This window comes from Carassius gibelio, chromosome A23 (genome assembly GCF_023724105.1).
Source record: "Carassius gibelio isolate Cgi1373 ecotype wild population from Czech Republic chromosome A23, carGib1.2-hapl.c, whole genome shotgun sequence".
NCBI lineage: Eukaryota > Metazoa > Chordata > Actinopteri > Cypriniformes > Cyprinidae > Carassius > Carassius gibelio.
The window spans coordinates 14,142,448-14,160,866 of NC_068393.1; the positions used below are offsets into that span (position 1 = coordinate 14,142,448).

The window sequence follows — 18,419 nt, forward strand, 5'->3', positions numbered from 1 at the left end:
CTTTGAATTATTCTAATTAAAGAGTTGCTGTATCTCAAACAATAGAACATGGCGCTAACAACACCAGAGTCATGGGATTCCAGAAATGCAATGCAAGTCTGCCAAATGCTTAAATGTTAATATAAATGTAAAAAAAAAAAAATGTTTTAATGTTAATTCAGAAAATTTATCTAAAATATTTAATTACTGAAATTTAAAAGTATTATTGTTAAAACATTATTTCCATGTTGAAGTATATTAGGTTTACGGAGGGCTGGGCAATATGGCCAAAAAATTATCACGATACATTTATTTCATATTAGTTCATATCGATGATTATTATGATACATGTCAAATCTTTTATTTCTCTCAAGTTTAAAGCCAAATTTTTGCTCCAAAGCAAAAGTTGTAGAAACCAGGCCATTATTTTCCTTTAAAAAATATCTAAATAGATTTCTTAATTTTTTTGCATGTTCAAGCGAGTGATTTTGTTTCAAATAAAGAAACCAGTTTGGGTTGCCTGATAATATTAATAATATCACTTTTTTGTGTCTTACGAATGCACATTTCAAAGGAGCTTGAGTTAGGATGCAGAAGTAGATATTTATCAAAATCAGTAACATCCGTAAAAAATTGTAGCAACCTCAGTTTTATAAGGTTCAATTTATTTTGACCAGTTTCAGCCACAATACCATGGTTCAGTGAGGGTTACTACAGTAAATCCATGGTAAATGATGGCGATGTGTAGATTGAGCTTTCTGACCGTCTCATTGCTATGTCAAATCACAGTCATTTGTGTTCTTCGCTCTATTCGTGCTTCACACTGGATCTCTCGCGTGACGGACTAAATGCATCTGCTCTAATGAACTCGCGCTGTGCGGCTGTTCGAACTTTGATCGGAGCAGATAAACAGTCTGCTGTTTTGTTCCACTTTGGGCGCATAAACATTATATCGAACATATATAGAACTCTTCATATCGCTTTATCAAGGAAAATGAATTTGCAATAATTATCGTTATTGAATTATATATTGTTATATTGAATTACCCAGCCCTAGGTTTACAGTAGGTTTCATCTAAATATGTCTCTTTTGTAGCTTCTATTGCAACACAATTTAATCATTTTATAGAAAACGATAGGATTTTATTTTCCTCCACTAGCTGAATTGTTCGCATTTTGCCTTGATGCATGTTGGAGAGATTGTTCTGTATGCGATCTTACTGTGGCAGCCTTGAGATCATACTCCTAGTCTCTTGTGTGCTTTGCTTCCTAATTCAGAGCCTCCAAAAATGCAGAGCCTGCAGAATATTTAGGAACCCGGCCGAGTGATTTTCCCCTCCGCTATCGCCATCATCTCGCAGCAGATTCAGTTTCAGACAAGAGCGCCATAATGCTTGCCTGGCGATTTATTTCATGTGGGTTTGTCTTTCATTATAGGAGTCACGAGCTTTAGAATCAGACTCTTAAAACTTTAAACAGCTCAATGCTGAAAAGCTTTTAATGAAGGCCTGTCTGCTGCTGCTTCATCTGTCTGCCATATTTGTTTCAGTGTGGAATTTCCTCCATCGACTGAGCTTGTGTTTTTAGTGGACCATGCTGGAGGGAGAGAGAGAGCGTTGTTTCTGAAATGTACCCTGATGAAGGGGGATATGATTTGAGGCCCTAACCTCTCCTCACTTTGCAGCCAGGTTCGGGCAGCCAGCCCGGCGGTGGAGTGAGAGCTACTCTGGACGCAAATCATAGTGACAGTTTCTGGGCCCCGCTCCGTGCCTGGCTATTTGGAAATCAGCGCTGTTGCCGTGGCAACGGAGCGGAGAAGGCTTTTCAAAAGGAACATCTTGTCATTTTCTTTAATCCACTGCAGCTGGAGATCGGAGCACTATTATTAAATTGTAGCTGCCATGGTTACTGCCACGGGTTTGTAGCCGCAGCCATTTCAGGACTCCCTGTCTCTCCCCTCCTCTCTGCTTATCATCTGGACTTTTGGGGACGAGAAACGTTGACTGTGCTGTTCGTCACCTTTTGTGCCTTTGTTTGGTCAATAGATTTAAATCCACATCACTTCCTCTTCGGCTCTGTTGTGAATTAATGTGAATCATGCATTAATGTGATTATCGTATTGTGTTGATAAAGCCGTATAATTCCCTAAAAGCACCGTCAGGCTGTTGAAAATGTTTTAGAGAGGTAAAAACCTGTAAATAAACCTGTTGAAAGGCTGTCATAGTCCGAAGGTTAACAATCTGGGCTTTTAATACTAATACAGATTAAGTCCCAAGTAACTATAGATGTCAGTCTCCATTATACGACGCACTATACTTAACTCCAAGAGGTTGAGTCTAATATATACTGCATGATACTTATATACTTAGAAAATAGTGTGACATTTATGGATGACATTCCATAACCAACTTATTTTTTGCTCTTCCTCTCTCTTTTTTTTTCTTCAGGCGCTTAAACAGTACACAAGGGGAGATTCGAGTCGGTCCCAGTCACCAGGTATGTCTCTTTACAAATGCTTAGCATGTTATATGAAACCTTGTATTCCGTGACATTGCTTGTTAAAAGCTTGTGGTGTGGATTGAGCTGCGATATCCAAAGCTCATGTTAAGCAGTTGCTTGATTGACAGGCACAAGAACTGATAGATATTACCTCTGGTCCTCTGTCACCTGCATATTTAACAAGAACATGTCCTCGTCACGCATTCAAGAAGACGGTTGATGGATTCTTCACGCAGTGCAACGTTCAAGTGGAATAGTGTTTTTGGAAATTGGCTGCTCGGAGGGTGTGGGATTTATTAGACACATTCAACAGTGTTTTATGGGAATTAGGAACGGTCACGGCGGTCTGAAATTGAAAAGCCAAAAGGGAGATCGCTAAAGACGATGGCACACGATGAAAAAGACTAAGCACCACTAGCAATTAATGTCAGATGTTTTAGAGTATATCCTCCCAGAGATCTGTTTGAGTTATCATGTGGAGTGAAACCAGCGGCAGGACCTCTGCCCAGGGTTACTTCAAATGACTTTAGATGAAGTTTGCGGTAATAAAGCTCTGCAGGGCCGTCCGGCCATTACAGACTAGCACACCATGGATTCTGATCCAAAGTGGAAAGGATCTGTAAAACTTTAGAACCGAAAGTTAGTTATATGTTTGGAAATAACTTTTGAGGTTTTCTCTTAGGATTTATTTGAGTGCATGATTTTTGTATTTTACCTTGGCAACATTCTGCTGAAGGAGTTTAGACTAGGGTTTCTGGACAAAATTTACAAGAAACATGGGTGAAAGCATACTAATGCTATTCTAAGTCGTTCTGTGCTTTTAACATTAATCATGTTTCTTGATCACCAAATCAGCCTATTAGCATATCTGAAGGATCATGTGACAAAGAAATCTATAAAAAATTAAGTTTTGCCAAGGTAGGAATAAGTTATAAGTTAAAAAAAAATAGGTTTCAAATATATTGAAATAGAAAACAGTAATAATATCTTACAAAAAAAATTGTTTTCCATCAAATAAACCAAGCCTGAGAGATTTTCAAAAACATAAAATCTTACCAAGCCCAAATAAAAACAATGTTGTGAGTTTATTAGTTATGCTTGCTCAAATTTGGGCATTAGGTATCCGATGACGACCTAATAACGGACTAAAAACACCTTAGCAACCACAAAGCAGCTACATAGTAGGGATGCACGATCATGATTTTTCATGGCCAATTCTGATACCGATTTTTTTTTTTTACAAGCAAACTGGCCGATTCCGATACCGATTTCAGTTTTTTTTTTTTTTTTAAGCAACAAACAAGAAAGAAGGAAAGTGTGCATAAACAAGATGTTTATTTGGTATTTAATAGGCCAAACTGGCTTTTGGCTGGTGAAAACGATAACCACAACCATCTGAAATTAACAGCAGTATCTGCACAGTAAGTAGCCTACATTCAATACAAACATAGATGGTACAGACATCAGCATTCAGCTTTTGTATTTGAAGGGGAAGCTGAATAATGTTTAGTTGCCTCAGTAATTCAAATGAGGTATTTTAATCATCCGGGATTGTTCGCGCCCCTCCGTCGGCTTAATGTATGTGGAGATTAAATGAATTTGAAAATTGATATTTAGCACTCATCGCTAGTGCTATTTGTGTAGTGACCGCAGCTGTCTGTCCCCTCTGCTCTTTGCCAAATTAGGCCAAGCTGCCAGAGCTCCAGCCCTTTCCCTCTCCTGGAGGTCAGACCGTGACAGAGAATGAGGAGCTGGTCTGGATGCCTGGGGTCAACGACTGTGACCTGCTCATGTATCTGCGGGCAGCCAGGTAAGCCCCACGTCAACCCACTTTTCAGTAATGTTGTACAGTGTGTCATAGTCAGCTTTGACTTCATTCCCTTTCTGTGGTTGGCAGGAGCATGGCAGCGTTTGCAGGCATGTGTGATGGGGGGTCAACAGAGGACGGCTGCATCGCCGCCTCACGAGACGACACTACACTCAATGCACTAAACACTGTAAGTTGACAACATGACTGACCTTAACTCCAGATTTTAATTTATAGGTGCTGTTTTTGCTAATACTAAAATTAAATTTGAAAAACATAAAACCGAGAATGGAAAGTTATTTTATTATGATAGTGATTAGCTTCTACGCCAAAGCATATAAATTAAAATAATTATGGTTATGTTGCTGCTGTACTGAGTGTTTTTTCAGGCACTGATCTGATCTGCCACTTTTTATAAGTGGTGATTCAGTCTGAGTGTATTTTTGTTGTGCTATTACCAGTATTTATTGTCATTTTACTGTAGAGCTAATTAGTAAAAACACAAAGAGGAATTAGGCACATTAATCACGGTTGAGAAACCCATGAAATGTCATAATGTCAAAACCATAAAGAGGTCCAGGCAGTGGATGGGTTTAACAGAGAGACCACAGGTGTCAGGAAGAGCCATCTTCTCTATAACTAATCATTCAGGCTCAGGAGGAAATCGTTTTAATAGAACCCTGCGTCTGAAAGAGATTATTACATAGGTTTTGTGACTCTGTTTACTTCCCAGTTTTATTAATTGTGTGGTCTGTGGCCGTGACACGGTTTCTTGACCTTCAAAGGAATTGAAGTGACATACAGATCTGTCTGTATATGCCGTCTTTATACAGCAGACTCTTCTGCACATCGAAGTTCCCCCTACTTACATAGTGCAGCAGCTAAAACCCAATTTGTCTTGGCCAATTAAGCGTCCAGCACCAAAGAGACACAGTGAAGTAAGATTGTCAAAAGATGAAAAAAAGAATCCCTCAGCGTTTTCACACGCATTTGTTCACCTTCTCAGCGGTGCACCTCAGGCTGCTGCTCTCTGAACACAGCCTCGCCTCGGGAAAGACACAGGCACCAGGGGCCATCACAACATGCAAGTAAATTGGTGTTGAAGTGCTCCTCAGTGATGTCTGGGATTGTAAGATGTCTGAACAAGAGGGGTGTAATTCATGGCTTCATTAATGCACAGTAGCCCCTGACAGCTGAGCTTTTCGAAAAGCCGTATTTATTAGCCCCCACTGGACAAGTTACCCAGTCAAGTACAGAACGTACAGCCTGATTTGCTAATGATGCCCATGTCGGACAGCCTATGAGCCATTATCAAACCAGTTCCTCTCCTTGTCTTTGCTAGCCTTTAAAAAAAGCATTCGACAAATGAACCTGAAATGTAATAAACATGACATTTCCATTTTGACTGAGAAGTGTATAAGCAGAGAATTAATGTGAGCTGAGGTTCACAGTTTCCCTGACCTTTTTCCACTCATCTGCAATTCCAATCTGCTTTCGGCGTTAACCACCTCATGCCTCAGTCTGGTCCCCGCTTGCCTTTGACAAGCTGCTTTGTTGTAGCCATGTGTGAAATGATTGTTGATGCTGAATTGTGTGATTTAAACTGACCTACGTCTCCAGTGGAGATGCAGGAAAAAGGATTTACCATCAACAGATATTGTTCTGTTCAAGCATTTTTGTAAACAGACTTGATGTGGGAAACTTCAAGCCTTTAAATAGAAACTTGCATCAGTTTGCGATAAAATGCTTCATTGTTAACGGTTAGTATAATAAGCAGCTTGTCTGGAAGTTCTGAGTCATATTGCAGTGTTTTTCGGCGTCATCCTTGAGGCTTGCGTGGCTGCTTTTTTTGGCAGTATATTTTAGGTTATTTGAGTTCACGCTCATTTGCCTGCTCAGTACTTAATGGCTTTCAGATTTCCAGCCCAGCTGTCCAAACTCACCCTGTCTGACACGTTTATAGGGAGCCAATCACTGTTACAGTGTTCAGGCTGTCCTTACACTGGGAAAAATGAGTCGATAGCAATCCGATATGATGATTTCCTCATATTGTAACAGTCAACTGTGGAGTAACTAGCTAAAATAATCCAAACTACAAACTTCTTAGCCACTTTTGCATTAGTGTGATAGCTGTTTTCAAAGTAGTGTCACACTTCTAGTATCAAGTATCCATTATTTTTGTGGCTTGAAAATGTATTGCTGTTTTTCTTGGCCCAGTTTTAATAATGAAATAGTTGATTAAATGCTGACATTAAATTACATTAAATCAGTTATTTTAGTGAGTTAAATTATTTTATTGTTTTAAATTGTCGTTTCTCTAATTCTATTCAGTGTTTTTTTTTTTTTGCTCAACTTAAATTAGAACATTTTCCAATTTGATTGAATTGTACTATTTTTGATTCAAGTTAGGGAAAATTTGTGCATTTTTGATTTGTATTCTTTTTTACTTTATAGTTTTCGTGTAAAATTAGGATTAAATTATTGTTGATTTGTTGTATTTACTGTTTTCAAGAGTTACATTTAGGTGTTCTCTAGTTTTATTCAAATTTGATTCATTATATTTACTTTCTTACTAACGTTAGAGTTAAAATAGCTTTTTTTCCTTTCTTGGATTTATTACTTTCTAGTATTTTCACCTTTTAGTAAGTAAAAAATAATGTATTTCCTAGTTGTTTAGTTTTGTCAACTCACATTATGATTAAATTAGGGTATGTTCTAGTTTTTATTTTTGTTCTGTGATTTTATAAGCATTTGGTAATAACCCATTTAGTAAATATTAAGTTTGTATACTCTCTTCCTAACTTTTTTCCACTCAATTTCTTCAGATGATGATATTGTTGGGTAGTTATACATTTAAACAGTAAGTGGTAGTATATCTGACTACATTTACACACAGAAAACACAATTTTTAAGGTAATTTTCCAAAGCAACTATCATATATGTTGATTTGTGCTCTGTCATCTTTCATACAGCTTCATGAGAGCAGCTATGATGCCGGGAAAGCCCTGCAGCGGCTAGTGAAGAAACCAGTGCCCAAGCTGATTGAGAAGTGCTGGTCAGAAGATGAAGTGGTGAGTAAACAAGTTAACTTTCTTCATTATGTGGTGATTGAAGGCCAGATTTCACTGCATTACTGGCTTTGTGTCGTCCATTGAAAAGCGCTCAGGATTCCAGCTCCTCAAGCAGAACAGGGCAGCTGCATCCTGTTTATGACCTGTGGAATAAATCTTCCCAGTGAGAGAGAAGGAGAAAGAAAGTCTTGGTCAGCTTGTGTTAGAGACTTAAATTTGATGCAAGTACCTGAAAGCTTTTTGTGATTCAGACGTTAAAATTTAAGGAAAACAAAGATAGAAAGATATCTGTGGCATTGATAACAGCCTGAAAAGCGACTGAACAGTCTCTGAAAGGATTGACATGGATCAGATAGAATCGTAGAGAAACCCAGGACAAACCATTGATTTGTATAAACCCCACTTCTTTCATAGTCAAGTGAGCTTGATTTCTAAATAAATATTCAAGAAGTGTCCTAAATGTTCACTACCTCATTTCCCTCCCTAGAGGATTTAATATGCCGCAATCTTTTCCTCCAGTAAAATCAATACTCATGTTTGTGTGAGTATATATGTACACATGTACAGACTCACTAAAAGCAACAAGTCATGTTGATGGTGCCAGCGAGCCCATTAAAAAATCAATTAGCCTGTGCGCATCGATTTGCATCGGCATGCTTAGCTGAGTGTGGACTTGTTTTTTTTTTTTTTCATTTATGCAGGAGAAGCATGTGTGTGAAGTGAACTGTATAACAGTCTGTCTGAGATGAATAATAGAGATGCTGAATAAATGCTGCATGAGCGCAGGCCTCGATTACACCACTGTTGGTGTTTTTCTCGGTGCTGCGCGCACACCCCACAGGAGGCTGTTTGGGGCAGGCAAGCCGGCCCCTCCTCTCCGTCTGTAGCCCATCCAGACCACCGCTCCACTGTCAAGGACACCGCTCCCCTGATCTGATTTCAAGTTGTGCTTTTGCAGTCCTGCAGCCTTGAGGGACAGGTGTAAATGTACCCCTGACCTTGGACACATGCACCAGCCCCGCTGCTCCTAATTTATTTATTACCCCTCGCTTTCTCTCTCTCTATCTCTCAGCCTGCAGGTCCACGGCCTCATTATTCCTGCTCTTTTTCCATCGCTCCTTTTTGAAATGTGAATAAAAGTGACAGTGACTGTCTCAGAAATGACAGAATCATCCCCTCTTCAGGGTCACTTGTCACCCGTCTCCCTCATCCGCTCGAGCCTCTCTTCCGTTCGACTAGCCTGCAGCGCTTTCAGCAGCAGAAAGAAAGAGCATGCCATTTTATTTCTTTTCCCATGCCACAGTTTATCTGGAGATTTCTGTTAGATCCCGCAGTAATGCTCTAAAATGGCATGTCATATGTGACACCCTTTGATCTTGTCAGATATTTTAGTAATGCAGTGTAAGAAAAATTAGTCTGCTGTAAGGGTTTATAGAATTTAGGATTGGATTTAAATAATCCAATACACATACATGAAAACAAATTTTTTGTTGCAACACAGATCTTAATTCAACAACTATTTTATGTAAACATAACAAAAAGGGGCTTCATTTTTTTAGGAAACAGTTATGCTATTTTCTTTTAAATATATTTATTCAAATAGAAAAGCTATTTCAGATTATAATATTTTATTTTATTTTAATTATTTTATTTTATGAATAAATGCAGCATTGCTGATCATGAAAACCCCTTAAAAACCAATCCTTTTGACTCCAAGCTTTTGTAAGGTAGTGCAGTTAATTACCTAACAAGTAGAAGGTAGATAGTTCTCCAAAAAATAAAATGAAACACATGCAGAAAAAGAGCACAGAATGTTTATTTCAGGGTGTCTAAAATATGACCACAGTGAGGGCTGCTATCTGCTCCTCTGCCCTTCTCTATATTATCTTGGGCTTGTCACAGGTTGACAAATAACAGCGTGAAGCTTCAGATTGGAGTGCTGTGTGTGGCAGCAGGCAAGGTGGCAAGACTACAGCCCCCCAGTGGCGAACGAAGAAGCCTGCTCATTTTTTTCCCAATCAAATACCTCCCCTCTTAATATTAATCTCATTGGATATGAATAAAGAGAGGTGGGTCTTTGGAAACTGGAAGAAGATTTAGAAATCTTCAGCTGGAACAGCATACTATGACTTTTTTTCTGTAGACCATGAAATGAACCACCCACTAAGGTTACTTACAACTGGTTTGCTGTAGGACCCAGTATTTACATAAGACATCAAGTGGTGACCCAACACAGTACAAAACGTATTGTACAAAAATGTCCTTAAAATCTAGCTTTAAAATATACCGATGTGATATGAATAAAATGGTATAAATGTATATATATTGAATCAAATTAAGAAAATCTAGCTTTAAAATATATCAATGTGAGAGTGTTCCTGAATGAATCATTTGTTAAATGATTTGGTTCAATCACAGTGACTCACTTATAGACAGTGACTTGCTGCCATCCTCTGTCAGTTTAATTTCACATTTAAAGTTTTTCAAACATTTCAAATATTAGTTTTGTTTACAATATAATATTATTTATGCAAGTGTAACTGCAGGTTAAATGCATTCATGTCCTGCATTAATCAGTGTGTAAATGCATCTAAATGCCATTTCAGATGCAGCTTCTGTGTTTCCTCTGCATTACTAAGATTAATTTTGTTGATTGATACTTTCATTTGCTTGATAACAGCCCGAATATTTTATAATAATTGACTGATTAAATATAAGACACTTTTAGAACAAATTGCTTTAAGGTAAAACTGACAATAAAAGGTAAAAATATTTTTAAACTTATTGGAAAAGATTAATTTCTGTCACAGAGAACTGACCACCACACAGAATATGAAGAATCAAAAAAAAAAAATAATATAGTATCGGCTGTCCACTATAGTCCTCAAGATGTGTAATTATCAATAAAATCCCAGAAAATATCGAGAGAGAATTTTTTTTGTCAATATCGCACTACCCTAGCTGCCAGCCGTTCTGTGCATTTGGCAGAGCTGAATGTAGAATTTAACACCGCATTCACCATCCTAACCCTCGCCAAAGAAGAGCTTAACTTAGGTTGTTTAAAGGAGAAATCTGTCAGTGTAAATGTTATATTATGTGTATGTATATATATATATTATTGAAGTTTACAAATAAAATAATGATTTTAAATAATGTTTAAGGACTGTGAAATGATATATAACCTAGGCGTGTGCACAGTCGAATATTCAAACTGTAATTATTATTCGAAAAATAAAAACATTCAAATTTTATTACGCGTTGCCTTGTTTGGCCATAAATGCAGGGAATCCAGGAATGGAGTGTGTTAAGTTGATTTATTTGATCACAGAATGTTGTCGTCTGCTTCACGAAGTTTGGAATTACTTTGATCAAAAGGATCTTGAAAAATAAGTGCTCTACAGTGCGACCATTTCAGTCACATTAGGGACTGGAAACTACTGCACACGACTGAAAAAATATTTAGGAGCACCTGTCTGACGGACCCGTTTTTAAAGGTTTCTAACGTACTTACAATGTGTTTTTGCAGCATTGAGTAATGTATCACAGACAAATCCTCTCAATATATGTAAAATATGTAGAACGAATGTAAATAAGAGATTCATTGTGCAGTGAAAAGAGCTTCATTGATTTATAATGGAGGTTTGTGAGATTGCGATGAACTAATATGAGTGACAGCTTTTAATGATTAGAAAGGGACTTTAAAAAGTTAGGTTTATTTAATACAACAATTCATTAAACAAGAAGTTAATATTAAGTGGCTTATATTGTCTGACTGCAACACTGTTGCCTTATTTTGCTCTATTTAATCAACGAAAAGTTTAAAACAAAGAACAGCTGTGCATCTCCATTCAAACACAGCATTTCATTTATGAATGAATTGCATTTTTAAGTGAACCTAGTGAGTCAATGATTCAATTACCCATTCATAAAGACAGTCACGTACTTCGTTCCTGAATGAATCAGCCATTCAAAGAATCTATTAAATGAATGATTCAGTGACTTGCCACCACCTGCTGGCAGTTTAATTTTTTAAGTATTATTTCTGTTATTTAAATTATTTAATCTTTCTATATTTAAAATTTTATATTTAAAACATTAACCTTGACATGCATTTAAATTAACAATTATTTGAATTAAAAAAAAAAATTATGAGCCCAAATATTCTAATAAACTATCTTTGAAAAATGCCCATTCTTAATATAAACAGACCTGCAACCCACCAGTTGTCAACCGCTGATTTTGCTGGATATATTTTCTCTTTTGCTGGACTATTTTAGTTATGTGTGAAGTGGAATCAGTTGTGCTCAGAGTTAAAGACTTTTATTGCCACGAGTGTTGCACAGGCAGGAAGAGTGTGTTGGAGTATTTCCTGTCACCTTTGGTTTTACTCCGAACACAAGAAAAGCTGCGGTTTAGCTGGATCTATGTATATTTATAGACTCAAGCACTAAGCAAACGCTTAAGCGGCGGCAACGACGGCCTGATTTAGAAGCTTTTCCAGGCATCTGCTCATATTAATAGGACTAGTACTTCGTCTGAGCATTAGATAGTTTTCCCTCATGTCTCTCTTCTTTTCTGTTGTGGTTTTGATGTTATGTAAGGGTGAGATGGACAGGATGTGGGCTGGCTCTCATCTCTCTTTGTGGCCGCATTGTGTGTGAAAGTGCCATCATCACTGACGTCATATTGAATCATATTTTTGTGATTATAATATGTTACTGTAATTGTATACTCACTCATTCGTGTTCACCCATAAGAGCCTCAGCGAAAGGCCAAGCACACTGATTTCATAAGACCCCCACCCCTGTGATTGTGCCATTGAGCTAAATGTTAGGCATTCCTGGTATTTGAAGACTGCCAGACTGTGAACACTGTGTGAGTGTGTGTGTGTGTGTGTGTGTTGGACACACAAAGTGTGTTTTGTACGGAGTGGTCTGACACCATTTGTTTGTACATGCTCAAATGATCTTAACCAGTTTTACAGCTTTTAACAAGTATGATTTAGGCAGGAAGTGCACACACATCACAATAGCCCTTTCAGCTGTATTCCCTTCTCTCCTCTCTCTTTTACAATAAGTCACTGTCGAGCAGAGAGAGAGAGAGAGAGAGAGAGGCAGAAAGCAGAGCCAGCTCACTGGAACAATTTTTGACAGAAAGAAGCCTGTTGTTTCAACATTGCGGGCGGCTGGTGACTCTGTAGCGCTCACCTCCCCCTCTCACCCCTCCTCCACTCACCCCTCGCTCTCTGGTCCCTCCCGTCATCTGCCCTGTTGCCTAGCAACGGCGGACCGGAGCAATCGTAGCAGAGGCAGAGCAATTCAGGGAGCAGATTGGTGGATGATTTATTAGTTGCGCTCTGAGAGCAGCGAGCCCAGGCAGCTGAAATGGAGCCTTAAAGTGGAGCCGACGCGCAGCGAACGAGACAGCCGTGCACGTATCTATCTGCCTGTGGTGCACTGTAAATATTACAGTAGTGGAAACTTAATTAAGGTGACATAATCAGACTGCTAACACGTGCCACTCTGGCAGGTGTAATTGATTTTTGTCCTGCCGGGTCTGGATCCAGGACCTCGGATAATAAAGTGAGAAAGAACCCTTTTAATGCTTAATGTTTTAAGCAAAATTTGCATGTAAAACATTAGACCTATGGTCACCAGGCTGGGAATTCATTAACTCATGAGGCTGTTAGAAACTCGTCAGTGTGAGATTAAAGCTGTTCTGGTTAAGTGGCTGCTGTTGGCCCGTGGTCACAGTGCCAAATGCTGGTTCGGGTAACCAGACAGATAGAGTTTGTCTCTAATCTTCAAAACCTTTTTTTGTTTTTTTGTTTTTTTTTTGCACTTAATGTATCCCCCTCCACACCCCCAATCCTTTTTATTTTGCTTGCTTTGATGTTACACCCATATAAAACATTGAGTGAAATAATTTAGGTACTTTGAGAGTCTGACATGTTGTAACTCATAACTAGTACTTAAGTCATAGGTACATTTAAATATCATCATACGCTCATTTTGCACATTGCACCACCTACTGGTTAATCATCCGCCTCTTTACCACAGAAGATGAAATGTCGTCTGTGGTGGGTTTTTTCTAACACTTATGGTTAAATATCTCAACCTGTTACAGAGGCCCTGACAAGGTTAGATGTAGTTTTAAAAGCTTGTTGTATTAATTTGCAGGATTAGGATTTTCATTATACACCTAATTTATTGCAGGTTTCTTTTTCAAATCTTGTTAAGGGAAACAAGTAATATTTGCTTCCTCACTCAAGATATTTCTTTAAAACTGTTTAAACAGTTCCCGGTTACATAACCAGTATGCATTTGATAAGTTGGTCAAGAGTGCCAGAGGAACTCCACGACTGGTTTTGCAGTCAACTTTAAAACCTCTACAAAGATTGCCCTGGCCTTTTCTGGCTGGTTTGAGCTCCCTGAAACTGTACAGTTCCCTTGTAAAAACCACCATGAGGGGGTTTGAGTCTGAGTAATGAGAAGAGCAGACGTAGAGTTGATGTACACACACACACACACTCTTAAAGATAGCTCTCGGAACATGCATGTGTGACACAACCGCTTCAATCCACCATGCATCGCACAACTCCGCTCCAGGTTTTCCCGCCAGCCGCAGACCAGAGGCTCTCTAGCAGAAAGATCACATGTAAAGCCTTCCCCTTTGTAGTGGAGGAGCACAGAGTGACAAGCTATCTCTTGCTCGTAAAAAACAAGTGGACATATAGATTTGGGTCATGTGTCGAGTGGACTTTTCATGGGCTTTCCAACAGTTTGTTTGTTGAGGACCATTGACTGAGATTACAGTGGAGTGGGGCTCGCCGCTGGAACAAGAAAGTAAATCTGTTGGTTGTCTGCTTCGCTGGTTATGAATGTTTCTGTCTCCGCTTTTTATGGCTCACAGTCTGTGGCTCTTAAAGGAATAGAAAAACATTCAAGCTACACGGTCTCCTTTTGTATTACTGCAGTCTGTGTAAACACATTTTATTTTGGGAGTTTAGTTTGTGTTGTAAGTTATTTTCTTATGGTTTTATTAAGTGATTGTTCAGTTTATTAACTGTACTTGCTTCGTTTAGAGTTTCAGTCATTTTCAACATTCATAAACCTGGTTATTTAAACACTACCTTAAGTTCTGTTTGTTTGCAGTAACTGTAAGCTAATGGGTTTGTAATTCTAGTACTTTACGCAGGAATCGGGCAGCTGTTTGAAGTGTGAGTGTGAAAATTGTAAGATCAAGAAGAAGTGTGTTGTGATTTGTTGTAACTTATTGAAGTTCAGTTTTGGCTTTGAACTTGAGTGTTGTGCGTCCTCATATGCATATCGCCTTGATGAACTCTCAGACGAACTGCTATCGTGTTTCTACTCCACTGTGGTTTAATCTCGGCTTCTATTCCTGCTTTTGTTGTCATTTCCCCTCTTTTTTTTCACTGTAGCTGAGCTGTGTTAGCACAAGCAGAGATTTTTTAGATTAAGATCACAACATTGTTTTCTTCCCGTTGCGTTTCACAATGTAATGTAGTGCTTCATGTCTGTTGTTACGGGTGACTAAAAATCTAAATTTAACTGTTTTTCTCTCTTCTTTTTCCAACAGAAACGGTTCATAAAAGGTTTAAGGCAGTACGGAAAAAACTTTTTTAGGATTCGGAAAGAATTGCTCCCTAACAAGGAGACGGTAAGACATTTGTTTCCTATTGAGTACATTTGTCATTGTTCTTGGACACGAAAACTCCTTTTCACTGTGGTTTCTCATTTGTTTTGAAATTGAAGCGACATCTTCAGTGGTTTCAAAAACGGACAGGTTAAGGAAATGATTGGAAGCCATAGCTTACACATGGACTTGAGTGCATGAATATTAGATTTAACAGTAAGCATGTTAGGTGCTTGAACAGGGGCCCTGAGACGTGTTTAGTAAAAACAGAATCATGACTGTTTATATAGTATTTGGTTACAGCTCAATACAGCTACACATCTGATAGCTGATGGCTTATTTTAAGCTCGAAGTACTGTTTGTTAAACTTTTGTTTTACTGCACAATGCGAATAATAGAAATTTAAGCGAAGTAAATGTAATTTTATGTTACGTTTTTATTAGACTGATTAGACTATATCAGAATTTTAAATTCCTTGGTTATGTTAAACTGTTAAATGCATATTACTTTGCATTTCATGGTCTCCATAGAAGTTTGTTTTTTGTTTTGTACATGAAAATATTACGGTGATATTAAAAACTTAACTTTTAAACTTTTTTTAAACTATTAAAGCATTTTACAGTAAATACATTAATGTTATTATATTATACTAGGGATGGGCAATATATCAAACACGATGCTCACCCGTATCTAATCACCCGCCTTCGATAATAAACGCAATATTGCATAGCTTGTCAGTGATCTACGGCTCTGTCTATAAAATGCTGCTCCATCTGAAAGCAGGTGATGACGATTTACCGCTAATCAGGGAACCCACTTTAATGAAGAAATTTGCGTGACAATCGCATGCAATATTTCGCAGTATACTATACATTATATACAATAACATATTATAATAAAAAATATTTTGCATATTTTTGTAATTTCCAAATACCAGATATGTATATATGTGTCTATCTATACATGTATTTATGTATGGACTTGTGAGTTTTTGTTTTTGTTACTTACAGTTATGTAAGTTGATTTTTAGCATGCCTAAGTACAGTGTTCTTTGCATACCAGTGTTTTTGTCCATGTTTTATCAGGTCATTTGTTAGCTTTACTGTCCTCAGTGTTGTGTCAGATAGACTGAAACACAAGCTCTGGCTAATAGGTTGGTTATTATCATGTGCATGTTTTATGGTGTATTGACTTAGCTGAATGATTAGTCAGTGAAGAAAAAGGGAAGCTGTGGTTACGGTAGTACAGTCATTGATAGTTTTGTTTTGACTCTTCATGCTGAACCGCAAGTATTCAGTTGGCCATGAATTAATATTTGAAGTGACCCTTTTTAATTATTAGTGAACTGTGTGACCCTGTGAAAAAAACATCAAAGTGATATAAAGCAGGTAATTATTAACTTGGTGTGAGTACACACCCAGATACCTGTTTGGTGAGTGAATAGATGTACTTTCTGTTGAAATGTGTCATTTGCTGGTTTTTGTTTATCTGCAGCATGGAAAGAAGATATGTTGATGTCATCTTTTTAGAATTGAGAGTGCAAGTTTTACTTACTAATTTTAATTATTTTATCACTGGCAGTATTATGTTCAAATAATGGTTTTGCAATTGTCTGCATCATGGAAATATTTTTTTTCACAGTTTATATGGAGACATTTGTTAAGTTTACGTCAGTTTGTACATGCGTACGAAAACAAGCCACCCTCTAGAAACCAGGACAAGAAGAGGGTATGATTGAAAAGGAGAGATGGAGGCACAACAGTCTTGCTGAAGGGCAGAGTTGAGGGGATAGTTCAATATACACTAAGAAAAGCTAGCTTTTTCTAAAAAAGCCCCACTTTGCTTGAGATTGCAGTCGTTTTTGTTCTGTAAGCCAGCTCTCTCTGCAAGTGCCAGTCAATACCCTGCGGAAAGCTTGATTTATTTTCTCTACAGTCCTTTTCCCACTCTCCTCTTTCATTTTGGCATATCTCTCTTTCTTGTTTGTGACTTAGAGCATATTCTGAAACTCCTTCCTTAATTCATCCACCACAAAAACCTTTCCTGCTCCTCATATACCAGTCCTTCTGGTGAAGACTCTTTCCTTTGCATTTCTTTCAGGTAATCTGGTCCAGGCTTTGATATGACTGTAGCGTTTTTAAATGCCCGGTACCACGGAGGGTGATACAGTGCAGCTTTTCTGCCTCTCCTAATTTTTCCCCTCAGCACTTATTAGCTGGGTTTCTTATAAAGAGCTGGTGCCAAGGCTAAGCACCCACTGCTGTGCAAACTCACCAGGCCTGACTAGCTCTCTGGAATCCTTTATATGAAGTCAAATAAGAGAGGAAGCTGGGGAAGTGGGTGTGTCGTCTTACTGTCTCTGCTGTTTTCATTGCCACCATTTCCTCCACTTGAAAGACATGTCATGGAATAATATGTGTACTGGTGCAAGAAATGTTCCTAAACAAACCCAAAATGTGTCTACAGATCACAGATAACACAGCTTTGCAGTTCTGTCCATGTGCTGTCCCAGAAAGATTCTTTCTACTCTTCAGATGCTTTTTAGTGATTTAGACCAATTTGTTTTGATTATTGCATACCAATGACATTAGTAAACAAAGTATAGTCAGATTTAAACTGCACATGATCTAAATAGAAAATAACTATTGCAGATGCATCTTTTTTTTTTTCTAAGGGCACAAAAGTTTTGTCCCTGTTTAATCTGAATGTGACTTTGGTATGATTACAGTGCACTCTGTGTTCTTTAGCCTCTTGGGAATCTGCCCCTAGCTTTTAATTCCAGACAGGCCCTTCTTTCAGGAGGGTGCAGACTAACTGATAATACTCCAAAGCTTCCAAGGAAGGAAGATTATTTGGTTGTAAATTAGAGACAAGTGTGTGACAAGGTGTATAGGTGACAATTTCTGAAAAACAGCCGTATTGTAAAGCAGCCGTGGTGTAATCCAGCTATACTGCTGGCGTTTGCAGGGAGGTAAAGCTGCAGAGGATCCAATTGTGTAAGGAGGCAGCCCTGGCCCTCTGGTCCTGTAATTTTCAAGTGAAGATGGCCAACATGATAGAACTGTTCTCGCACAACTTTGTAACAGATGTTTGCCCTGGTGCAATCTGCATAAATGTCAAATTGAATTCATTGCAAAGACGTTAACCCTGCAGCCAGTGCCCTAGAGAGGCGCTTGTGTGATTAGAGGTATTCGGGCTTGGGCACTAATTAAAATGGCTAAAACTGGCGGCCTGCTCGATTGTCAGCAGCTGCCCAGGCTTGATAAAATAGTCTGCTTGTTTTGGTACAGTAAATGTTGTTTATCTCTCTTCTTGGAGGTTTTTTTTTCTTTTTCTCTTTAGTTTAGACTCTCTTGATAGGCTATCCAAATGAATTATAATTCTTTCTGTATAGTGTGTATGAAAAG

At 38.2% G+C, this 18,419-nt stretch overlaps 1 protein-coding gene across 6 annotated transcripts in view; it reads left to right on the plus strand.

Moving 5' to 3' along the window:
- The window catches only part of LOC127945058 (arginine-glutamic acid dipeptide repeats protein), a 161,132-nt gene that overhangs the window by 128,908 nt on the left and 13,805 nt on the right, over positions 1-18,419 (plus strand). For all 6 annotated transcript variants that reach the window (XM_052541584.1, XM_052541585.1, XM_052541586.1 and 3 more), the window contains 5 exons: positions 2,427-2,475; positions 4,164-4,288; positions 4,376-4,475; positions 7,258-7,356; positions 14,956-15,036. In XM_052541584.1, the coding sequence (XP_052397544.1) occupies positions 2,427-2,475; positions 4,164-4,288; positions 4,376-4,475; positions 7,258-7,356; positions 14,956-15,036 (454 nt within the window). The remainder of the gene's footprint in view (positions 1-2,426; positions 2,476-4,163; positions 4,289-4,375; positions 4,476-7,257; positions 7,357-14,955; positions 15,037-18,419) is intronic.